General features: G+C 26.5%; 1 protein-coding gene across 1 annotated transcript in view; it reads left to right on the forward strand.

Moving 5' to 3' along the window:
* The first annotated feature begins 1,071 nt into the window (after positions 1–1,071).
* LOC147064344 (ATP-dependent RNA helicase vasa-like) overlaps positions 1,072–12,376 on the forward strand; it is a 60,866-nt gene continuing 49,561 nt past the window's right edge. Inside the window, exons 1-2 of the mRNA XM_085958486.1 lie at positions 1,072–1,641; positions 2,086–2,340. Of these exons, the coding sequence (XP_085814612.1) occupies positions 1,072–1,641; positions 2,086–2,340 (825 nt within the window). The remainder of the gene's footprint in view (positions 1,642–2,085; positions 2,341–12,376) is intronic.

The raw sequence follows: 12,376 nt of genomic DNA on the forward strand, positions 1-12,376 counted from the left end.
AGTTATAACAAGGATAACAATAACAGTAGATATAATAGAGACAATACACCTATACATAAAAGAAATAGTGAAAATTTTAATAGCATTAGTACTGATAGTGGAAATATCAAGAATACGAATGAGAGTGATAATAAGCAAGATTACGAGATATATGTTTTCACACCTAAAACGGATTTTAAATCTACGGATCACAAAAACAATTACAGAAATGATAAATGGGACGGGTTTAGAAAAAACTCTAAAGACTTTGGTTGGGATTCAAGAAACTCATCTAATAATGGTGGTGTTCAAATTGATTTTGATGAAGAGGTTCTTGATGAAGCGAATTATTATGTAAAGAGCCAAGAAAATGTGGATATAAGTGAAACGGATCCTTATACTAGTTTTAGTATTAACACGATCCGTAACACCAAAACTATTAGTATTGATAGTATTAATACTAGCTGTAGTACAAGCAGTAGTATAAATAATAATGCTAGAAGTTCTAATGCCAATAGTAAACTTTTAGGTGCCAACAATAACGATAGTTGTAATATTACACTGGAAACATGGAATGATACTAGCAGTAATTCTAATATAAGCAATAGTAATCATTATAATATTGGCAATAGTAATAATATACTCAATAGTAATAATATAGGCAATGGTAATAATATAGGCAATGGTGATAAAAGTAACATTACTTTAAAAGGATCGAATAATATTGATGTTAAAAATATACTCAATGGTAATAATATAGGCAATGGTGATAATATAGGCAATGGTGATAATAGTAACATTACTTTAAAAGGATCGAATAATATTGATGTTAAAAATATGGGCAATGGTAATAATATGGGCAATGGTGATAATAGAAACATCACTCTGGAAGGATCGAATAATATTGATGCTAAAAATTTGGGCAATGGTGATAATAGAAACATCACTCTGGAAGGATCGAATAATATTGATATCAAGAACTATGATGATAAATATATAGATATAAAGTGTTCTGATACTTCAGTAATACCTATCGAAAAGTTCAGCAGCTTAATACTAAAATCACCACACACCCGCAACTATCTTCATTCAATGACCCCAACAATTATCCAATCATTATCGATTCCCGCCATACTAAAAAACAAGAATGTATTGTGTCGTGCCCCAACTGGAATAGGAAAAACACTAGCATTCCTCGTTCCAATAATTTGTAAATTAACGCCTCTAAACAATGAAGATAAGTTTTACATATATAATAAAGAAAGAAACAGAAAAACGTGTCTAAGGGTGCTTATTATCTCCCCTGTTCGTGAACTAGCAATTCAAATCCACAATGAAGTGATAAAACTGATAGGTGAAAAAGATTCACATTTCCGATCTGTCTTGTTGTATGGCGGTACAGACTTCCAATCATCTTCTTCTAAAATAAAATCAGGATGCGATATTCTCGTTGCTACACCAGGAAAACTATGTGACTTTATTGAAAAGGGTATTGTATGCCTTGAAAATGTTAAATACTTCGTGTTGGATGAAGCTGATCGTATGCTTGATATGGGATTCGAAAGGGAAATGACATATATCAAGCGATCTCTAGGGAAAAAGAGTGAAAACGGAAAAGATACGTTTTTTACATACATGTTCAGTGCAACATTCGATACTCGTGTAATGAAAATCGTGAATAAGTATTTGGGTGATGACAAAATTGTTATCGAGTTCATTAATGAAACAATTAAAAATATTAAACAAAGTATTGTTAAAGTCAGAAATCGTGATGATAAAGATAAAATCTTGCTTGACCTTATTGAGGAAATATCTTGTAAAGAAAATGATGTGGCAAGAATACTCGTCTTTACTGAAAGGAAAAGAAAATGTCGACAAATCGAAGAATTAATTCTAAGACGCAGAATTACTTGTTCGTCTTTGAATGGCGATAAAATTCAAAGTGAACGGGAACGAGCTTTGAAGTTGTTTTCTGAAGAATTAAAACCTAGAAAATATGATAATTCCATTGGTAATAGTGCCTCTGTAGTAAGAACCAATAGTAGCAATATTACCCCGGGAAAAAATAATGATATACATAAGGCTCATAATTATATTGATAACAAGAAAGAAGTAAAGAGAAACGGTAATGATATTAATAGATGGGAGGAATCAAGCGAAGAAGAAGTTAAGACCAAGAACTATAACGAAAATAATAGGCCTAAAAAGGGTGAGGTAAGGGTACTTGTAGCAACATCAGTAGCAGCAAGAGGCTTAGACATTCCAAACATAACCTTAGTAATAAACTATGACATTCCAAAAAATATAAAAGATTACATCCATAGAATCGGAAGATCTGGAAGATGCGGAAAAGAAGGAAAAGCAATATCTTTATATTTAGAAGAAGAAGACTGCCTAATTAAAGATGATTTGATTGGGGTTCTCAAAGAAAGCGGAAATGAAGTTCCTGATTTCTTAGTTGATAAAAAACAAAACTATGAAATGAGTCGTGGTAAATATTATTCTAAAAACACTGGAAATAATAATAGCAGTAATACCACTATGAAGTTTAGGCGTAATAACGTAACCAGTAAGCATAGTAATGATACAATTAGCAATACTAAATACAGTGCCGATAAATATGACGACAAATATATTGATCATAATGGCAGTAAGTCAATGAGCACTAAATATACCGATCATGATGATAAAAAAAATGAGATAATTGACAAGATAGATAATTTGAAATTGAATGAGAAACCCCAAACCGAAATTATAGAGGAATCTAGCAGCGACTGCGAAAAAAATTGGCATAACTACTAATAAACCAATTTATCGATATAACATGATTACATATCTTTTAAAACCATGTTCTCACCATATCTATTTTTTTGTCTTTTTATTCTAATAGTACCATAAAATTTTATTACTCGGTGATACGAATAGACCAGATCAAACAAAAGATGATTGAATCTATTTCACAAATTTATATAAAAAACATCGGAATAAGCATTCTTTTTCCCTTGATTTATAATTAATATGAACGGTGTGCTGTAATTTCTATTTGTAAATACAATTCATATGATCATAAATTTATGTGGAGTATCCACCTTTATAGAATAAGTGTATTTGAACCTTCCTTAAATTCTAATATTGATCCATATTTAAAAAAAGGGCTTTAATTCTGTATTTGCAAGATACTTCGTGTTATCACCAACAAAAATACAATTTTTATCTGTGGGTTAAGTTTCTTCTTTTTATAAATTTCATCTATTGAAGTTTAGACAGCCAATTAGGAATATTGAACAATGCCTTAATACATCTTTTGAAACCTTTCTCTAGTATATCTTCGTCAACTACTCTTCTTCTGTTCAATGATATTATCGCCAATTATTGAAATATACTAATTTATAGTAATACAACACTTGAATTAGCCCACTAATCTTCCTAAAGATTCACAATAGCAAACTAATTCATACCCCTTAAAGTATATTTACGGAAGATGTCGATAAAAAACTAAAACCTTATGATAATCGACTTTATAAGAACTATAATAGATAAAAATTTATGGAAATACACTACTTGGATAACCCCACTAATCTTCCTAAAAATTCATAATAGCAAACTAATTCATACCCCTTAAAAATATATTTAACGTAGAGGCCTAGAGATAACTAAAGGCTGATGACTATCGACTTTATAAGAACTATAAAAGAAATTTATGGAAATACACTACTTGGATAAAACCACTAATCTTCCTTAACAATTCACAATAGCGAACTAATTCATACCCCTTAAAAACATATTTACGGAAGATGCCGAGACATAACTAAAAGCTGATGACTATCGACTTTGTAAAGATAATTATAAATTATGGCTATACACTACTTTGATAAACCCACTAATCTTCCTTAAAAATTCATAATAGTAAACTAATTCATACACCTTAAAAATATATTTACGGAAGATGTCGAGAGATAACTAAAAGCTGATGATAATCGACTTTATAAGAACTATAATAGATAAAAATTTATGGAAATACACTACTTTGATAACCCCACTAATCTTCCTATAAAATTCACAATAGCAAACTAATTCATACCCTTTAAAAACATATTTACGGAAGATGTCGAGACATAACTAAAAGCTGATGACTATCGACTTTATAAGAACTATAATAGATAAAAATTTATGGAAATACACTACTTTGATAACCCCACTAATCTTCCTATAAAATTCACAATAGCAAACTAATTCATACCCTTTAAAAACATATTTACGGAAGATGTCGAGAGATAACTAAAATCTGATGATAATCGACTTTATAAGAACTATAATAAATTATAGTACAACAAAACTTGGATAACCCCACTAATCTTCCTTAAAAATTCATAATAGCAAACTAATTTATACCCCTTAAAAATATGTTTAACGTAGATGCCGAGAGATAACTAAAAGCTGATGATAATCGACTTTGTAAAAAAATAATAAATTATGGAAATACACTACTTGGATAACCTCACTAATCTTCCTTAAAAATTCATAATAGCAAACTAATTCATACCCCTTAAAAACATATTTACGGAAGATGCCGAGACATAACTAAAAGCTGATGACTATCGACTTTGTAAAGATAATTATAAATTATGGCTATACACTACTTTGATAAACCCACTAATCTTCCTTAAAAATTCATAATAGTAAACTAATTCATACACCTTAAAAATGTTTTTACGGAAGATGTCGAGAGATAACTAAAATCTGATGATAATCGACTTTATAAGAACTATAATAAATTATAGTACAACAAAACTTGGATAACCCCACTAATCTTCCTTAAAAATTCATAATAGCAAACTAATTTATACCCCTTAAAAATATGTTTAACGTAGATGCCGAGAGATAACTAAAAGCTGATGATAATCGACTTTGTAAAAAAATAATAAATTATGGAAATACACTACTTGGATAACCTCACTAATCTTCCTTAAAAATTCATAATAGCAAACTAATTCATACCCCTTAAAAACATATTTACGGAAGATGCCGAGACATAACTAAAAGCTGATGACTATCGACTTTGTAAAGATAATTATAAATTATGGCTATACACTACTTTGATAAACCCACTAATCTTCCTTAAAAATTCATAATAGTAAACTAATTCATACACCTTAAAAATGTTTTTACGGAAGATGTCGAGAGATAACTAAAAGCTGATGATAATCGACTTTATAAAAATTTATATAATACACTAACGAACATTTTTAAGAATAAAAGTTAGCAAAAATAATAAAATGTGCAAACATTTGTAACGCTGAAACGAAAAAATCTAGTTTAAGTATACAGTTTATAAGGAAACATTCTTTTAGGGATTTTTTAGTATATCCTAAAATTTACATCCAATATTCTTATAAATTATGGCTTTGCTCTTTCAAGTACATATATTATAAAATGTTAGGGAATATCGGTGAAATAAGAATTATAGTAGATGTGACAAATTTTTAGTTGTAATAAATATTGAACGTTGCTAAGAATCAAACAGCTTCTTGGCATAGTAAGCTTTATAGTTGCCATGACGTGGAGAAAATCCTGATGTTAGATTGATATTCTGACATAATTATTGTGTAATTTATCCTGATGGCTGGAAAGGATATAATTTGGCGAGAAAATATTGTATGATATATATGATGGTAATTTATTTCATATATATTTGTTTTACCCTTATGTTGAATATAAATACGGTTGAGGGAAACTGTGCAGGTGCAAAAAAAGAAAGAAGGGTGCATTCAAAAAACAAAGAAAATCAAATGCCTGTTTGTTGAAAAAATGATATAATTCTATTTAATTTGGAAATGATTTTGATTCTCACCATAATTTGTGCAGTCAACGTGTACATAAAAATAAAGGGGCAAAAACTATATATAAGGGCTGACGTCGATAGTGTAGTGAATAATTGGATTCCTATTGCATCACTACATTGAATCTTTTTTTTATTCATATTTTTTTTAATATGATTTTAAATTTTAAAGCATTCTTTTCAATGTATTGGCCTTACTATATTCGATTATAAATAAAAAAATTCTTGTATATTAGAATAAACTGTTTAGCTTAGGATTAGTTTTATTTTCGACTTAATTTTTTTGCTCTTTAATTGCTTCAGATTTGGAAACAAAATTATATTTCAAATTTGTGATAATTATAGAATAGTTTTAATTTATTATGGTATGTTTCTTACATGATATGCACATAAAAAAGCAGATTTATATGTTTTCCATGGTTTGAATATATTTTCACTATGATGCAAAAGGTATTTTTGAATATAAACGATATTATTCAAAATATTGCTAAACCATAAAGATTCCATATATTTAGCGAAAAAAGTCCGTGTAAACCATAATTATTTAGTTTCATAGCACATAACACACTCTCTATTAAAAATTTTTGGGGTTTAAAAAACATTCACCACACATAAAAACATCCTAATAAGAAAAAAATAACTTCATATATGTTCTATATATTGAGCTTAACACTAAATACATCAAAACTTTGTGTTAATTTTTCTGTTACAATACATAAACGCCTAATATGTAATCTTAAAAAAACACAAAAAAAATATTTGAAAAACGGCAGAATGTTCCTTTTACATTTCCTATTTATGTCAAACACCAGTATATTCATATGAACAAAAATCTCTTTTATACATAATTTTTTATAATTTCTTTATGTTAATACATTAACAAAAAGTTTGTGTAAATTAAATATTTATCGTTCGTTTGAATTTTATTTATTTTGATTATGTTTTGACATGTCTTTGTAGACAATTTATTATTATTTTTGTGTAATATGATGTTTCTTGCATTACAAATCAAATTATATAATTTTTTGTTGATTTTGACGCGTGTGTAATATATCTATTTCACCTTTACAAAACATGCCAAATGACGATTACATTCAAAAAAAAATATAAGCGGGCTTCGTCGATTGAAATTCTATTCCAAAATTGTGTTTGTGATTACAGAGTAAAATATTGGGATTTTTTATTGGATTATGTATCATAATATTATGATTCAGCCTATAAAATAACATTGTTCAAAGGTTTTCTTTTGATAGCCCTTTAATGTATATATAAAATTAGTAATATAGCCCATTATGTTAATATGGCGGTTCTACAATTTTAATGCTAAATTTCACTATAGATACCTCTTTTCTGTGTCTTTTTTTAAAATTCTTGCAAAATAATCGACCGAAAAAGACATATTGATGCAAAATGTTGATAATCGGATTCACATTTCATAAATTTACTTATTTCTATAAAAATATTTGTATTTGAACGAAACTATATCGGTATCAATTTACTCCTAATATTATGTGCGATTTAAATTAAATGAAACATATGAATTAAATCAATTTTATTTTTCAGAAATATTGCATAAAAAGTATTGCCTCACTCTATAAATAAAACCTATGAATTAAATCAATTTTATTTTTCAGAAATATTGCATAAAAAATATTGCCTCACTCTATAAAGAAAACCTATGAATTAACATCAATATTATTTTTCGTTAATATTGCATAAAAAGTATTGCCTCACTCTATAAATAAAACCTATAAATTAACATCAATATTATTTTTCGGAAATATTGCTACACGCTATAAAGAAAACCTATAAATTAGAATCAATATTGTTTTTTAAAAATATTGCCACACTTCTTTTGAATAATTCAAAAATATATCACAAATATTCTATTAATATACAAGGAATTGTTATATATAATTATTTCCTCTGTTCGTTCTAAATCATTCAGAATAAAATCGGGATTTCATTATAATTACAAGCAATCTTTATATAAAAATTCTTGACACTCTTTAACATATATCTCTATGGATAACTTTTTTTTCATTTTACTACTATTAAAGCCAAATGGTAATTATTAGATCGCAACCTTGTGAAAAAGTCGATTTACTATATTATTACCATTATATTGTAGCATATGGTAACCAAAAACACATTTTCTGAAATATGCCTTCGAAAGTTCATGAAAAATATTTTCTGTATTATCGTTGTATACTGATATTGAACTATTTCTAGATTGCCTTAATAATTTCTCAGATAGTAAAAAAAAGCATTAAATTACAAAGTAAATAGTCCTCAATATAAATATTCATTGGACGATATGTTGTATTTCTAGATTTATAGAAAATAAATTACATTTTTTCACAAATTATATTTAATTCGCAAGTATATTGTTCGTAACCCCTAGTTTTTTTTATTATAGATTTATCAAGGCTCGTTATTTTTTATTTATGGGTTAAGTTTCTTTTAATATATTATATCTATTGAGACGTAGTCAGCCCATTAAGAATATTTCACAGCTCGTTGATACATCTTTTGATACTTTCCTCTGATCTATCTTCGTCAACTGCTCTTTTTATCTCAAAAAAATGAGTTCAAGTGTCTTTAATAGAAAAGCTGTAAGCATTTATTTGGTATTAAATTCGCCATTTTATTTGAAATACAATAAACAGGGCATTTCTGTACATTTATTTAGCTTAAAATTTAATATTCCTGTTGGAAGACAATAAATAATGTTTCAATAAAAGGGGAATATATTTGAGAACATATTACCCCATAAATACGCTTAGAAATCTAATAAATTATTTCAATGTTCTATTCTTTGATATATGAATGTAAAAATATTTTTAAAAAGGGAACATCTGAGAACATATTACCCCATAAATACGCTTAGAAATCTAATAAATTATTTCAATGTTATATTCTTTGATATATGAATGTAAAAATATTTTTAAAAAGGGAACATCTGAGAACATATTACCCCATAAATACGCTTAGAAACCCTATAAATTATTTCATTGTTCTATTCTTTGATTTATGAATGTAATTAGATTGCAATAAAAGGGGGATATCTGTGAGAACATATTACCCCATAAATACGCTTAGAAATCTCATAAATTATTTCATAGTTCTATTCTTTGATATATGAATGTAATTAGATTGCAATAAAAGGGGGATATCTGTGAGAACATATCTCCACATAAATACGCTTAGAAACCTTATAAAAAATTAAATTATGAACAAGATTTAATATTAGTAAACGTTTATACCATTTCAGTTAAATTCATATCTTCTGACTCGAGTTTAAAATATTAATCTAAAGACGCGTGGTATCCAAACAACCATATCGATTTTAAGAAAGTTTTTAAATCATAAAAAATATTTATAAAATCAAACAACTTTATTTTTAAAAATTATTTATGTAAAAATTCATAAATTAAATTCTAGTAAAAGCTTTTCTAAAATTTAACCGTTTTCGAATTCGGTAAAGTATATAGCCCATATCTTATGCAACATATTTTTTATTATTTTAAAGTAATGCAACCGTTTTTGATATATGTTTGTGGGCATATTAGTTACTATTTTTATTATTATAAACTAATGTTATCTTTTGTCTTTTTTGTTTTGTGGACATAGATGTATCAGTATTTCGATTTTCTAAACTATAGCCCCAAATTTGTGTATATAATAACTTCGCAAAATCGGGCTATTATAAAAAAATACTGTTTCTGTTTGAAAAAAATTACATATCAATTTGTAAAATTCATAAAATCAGTGGTATTTTCGTGTTTTTTTTTCAATATTGCCTATTAATGAATTCATGGTGAATATATGCTTTTGCATTATTTTATCTTTGCACACAAAAATGGAATTTTTTCAAAAAAAAACATTTGTATGTGTGAAATTCTATTCAAAAAAAATTAAATATATTTTATAGAAATTTTGCATGCAATAATCATTTTATAAAGGGTTTTTGAACCAATAAAAATTTATTCGTTGTTTGCCTTTTTAATTTTTAAAAATCAATGGCTTGTCAAATTTGACTTTTCTCACCAATAATTATAATGTTTTTATGATATAAGAACTGTCTGTAATGATAGACTAGATGGATTTAAAGTATTTTTAGGTTAAATTTATCGATCACCTAATAAAATCAGTTTCAAATATTTTTATTTATATATTGATAGAAACTTTTGAAGAATGTATTGGTATTATCATATAGTTGCTAAAATAATATATTTGAAATCAATTATGCGCTAAAAATAAAACCTTTAAATTATAAAAAAGGAATTTTTATATGATAAAATTGACTGTAATTTGAACAAAAATTGACACTTATGTCATAACTTGGGACGGGTGGTGACATAAAATTATAAAATTAAGCGAGTAAACGCTAATTCATTAACTGTATCGAGGCATACATACGAACTACTGAATTGACAATAAACCTTCAATTCATAGAACATGGCTTTGAAAAATAGAGAAAAGCCGAAAGTAGAAAAACGCTTATCGCACGGGAAATCTTGTGGTTTGTGCTCGAAAACAAAAACTAAAATTATAACCATAGCCTAAAAAGAGAGATTTGGTATACGTTTTGTACATTCAATTCCTAAATTTACTAAAATTAGGAAAAATTCACATTTATTTTATAAAATAATAAATGTGTATAAACTATATAAAAAAAATTACAATAATTTTATTGATTAGGCAGGTGTATAGACAATACTAAAAATTAAAAAAAATCTTAATAAGTAATATAAAATGAATAATTTTTATATGATATATAAAATCACATAGAATAGTTGTAATCAAAGTTATTTTTTCGATTATTAGAGATCAATAATGAATAATTTTCATTTGACATACAAAATCCCACAGGTAATAGTAATGTATTAAAATAATGTATTATAATCATACTGTCTAAATAATATATGATATTGATTATTCATTGAAATTATAGAGAAAAATAGTGATATAAAATATTTCTTCAATTATCCTAGATAAATAACGAATGGTTTTTATGTTTACCGTAAAATCATGGATAATATTAATGTATATAGATAAATGTTTATAATCATATTTCAAAAATAACAAATGGTTTTTATTTTTACGTAAAATCATGAATAATATTAATGTAATAGCATAAAGTTTTATAATCATATTTCAAAAATAACAAATGGTTTTTATTTTTACGTAAAGACATGGATAATATTAATGTAATTACATAAGGTTTTATGATTATATTTCAAAAATAACAAATGGTTTTTATTTTTACGTAAAATCATGAATAATATAAATGCTATATATTAGGTTTTTTGATCATATTTCAAAAATAACAAATGGCTTTTATGTGAGCCGTAAAATCATGGATGATATTAATGTAATTACATAAGGTTTTATAATCATATTTCAAAAATAACAAATGGTTTTTATTTTCACGTAAAATCATGAATAATATAATGTAATTACATAAAGTTTATGATCATATTTCAAAAATAACAAATTCTTTTATTTTTACGTAAAATAATGAATAATAATTATATAATTACATATGGTTTTATAATAATATTTCAAAAATAACGAATGGTTTTTAGTTTGATTTTTTGAGTAAAGTAATGGAGATTTTTAATAAATGAGAATAAGTATTTTGAATTACCTATGATAAATATTTTTTATTTATTACAACAATAATATGGTGGTGATGTTAGCCCCCTTAAAATGGAAGCCTTGCTGGAACGAGAAAGACACGTCCGATTATCGAAAGACGAAGGTGAAATGACAAAGCTGATGTCAGAAATAGTATCAAACTGTAAAAACGATGCAGAAATAATAACTTACATCAAAATCCTATCCAAAAGAAAAGCACAGCTCAAGAACCCACTAAAGCACACAATAAAAACACTATATCTAAATAAAACCGAAAGAGAATTGAATAAAGATGATTTTATCAGCTTTTCACATAGTCTTTTAAAAGAAATAATTGAAGGAAAGCTCCATTTAGAAGAAGAACGCTTAATAGTGACCAAAACATTAAAAGAAATTTATGAAAGATCGGGAAACGATAAAGAAGCATTGAATGTAGTTTATAATGTACCTGTAGAAGCTTTTAGTTCAATTGATGAAAAAGAAAAAATAATGTACCAACTTGAGATTCTTCGACTGTGTATAAAAAATATGGATTGGACCAAAAGTGAAATTATTGGAAAAAGAATACGACGTAGTTATTTTAATGAAAGCAATGATTTTAATAGTGAAATAATTTTCTATCAACTTATGATAAAAGCGACTCTTGGCCAACGAAAATTCTTTGAGACAACACAGTATTACAAGAAATTAATCCTGAAAGATCATACAAATCAAAATGAGAAACTGCAACAATGTTCTTTTTTTGCAATTATTAGTGGATTCTCTCCTAAGCGTGAGAATTTTATTGACTTCTGTGTGGAAAATAAGGATAATACTGAAAAAATGCGGGAGATTCTGAGAATGTTTAAGTCGAATGAAATAATTAAACGAAACCACAGTGAAAAATTAAAAGATATTGATTCTTTTTTGGATAAC

This window comes from Rhyacophila brunnea, unplaced genomic scaffold (genome assembly GCF_057557595.1).
Source record: "Rhyacophila brunnea isolate RB1 unplaced genomic scaffold, BYU_Rbru_1.0 scaffold_70, whole genome shotgun sequence".
Classification (NCBI taxonomy): Eukaryota; Metazoa; Arthropoda; class Insecta; order Trichoptera; family Rhyacophilidae; genus Rhyacophila; species Rhyacophila brunnea.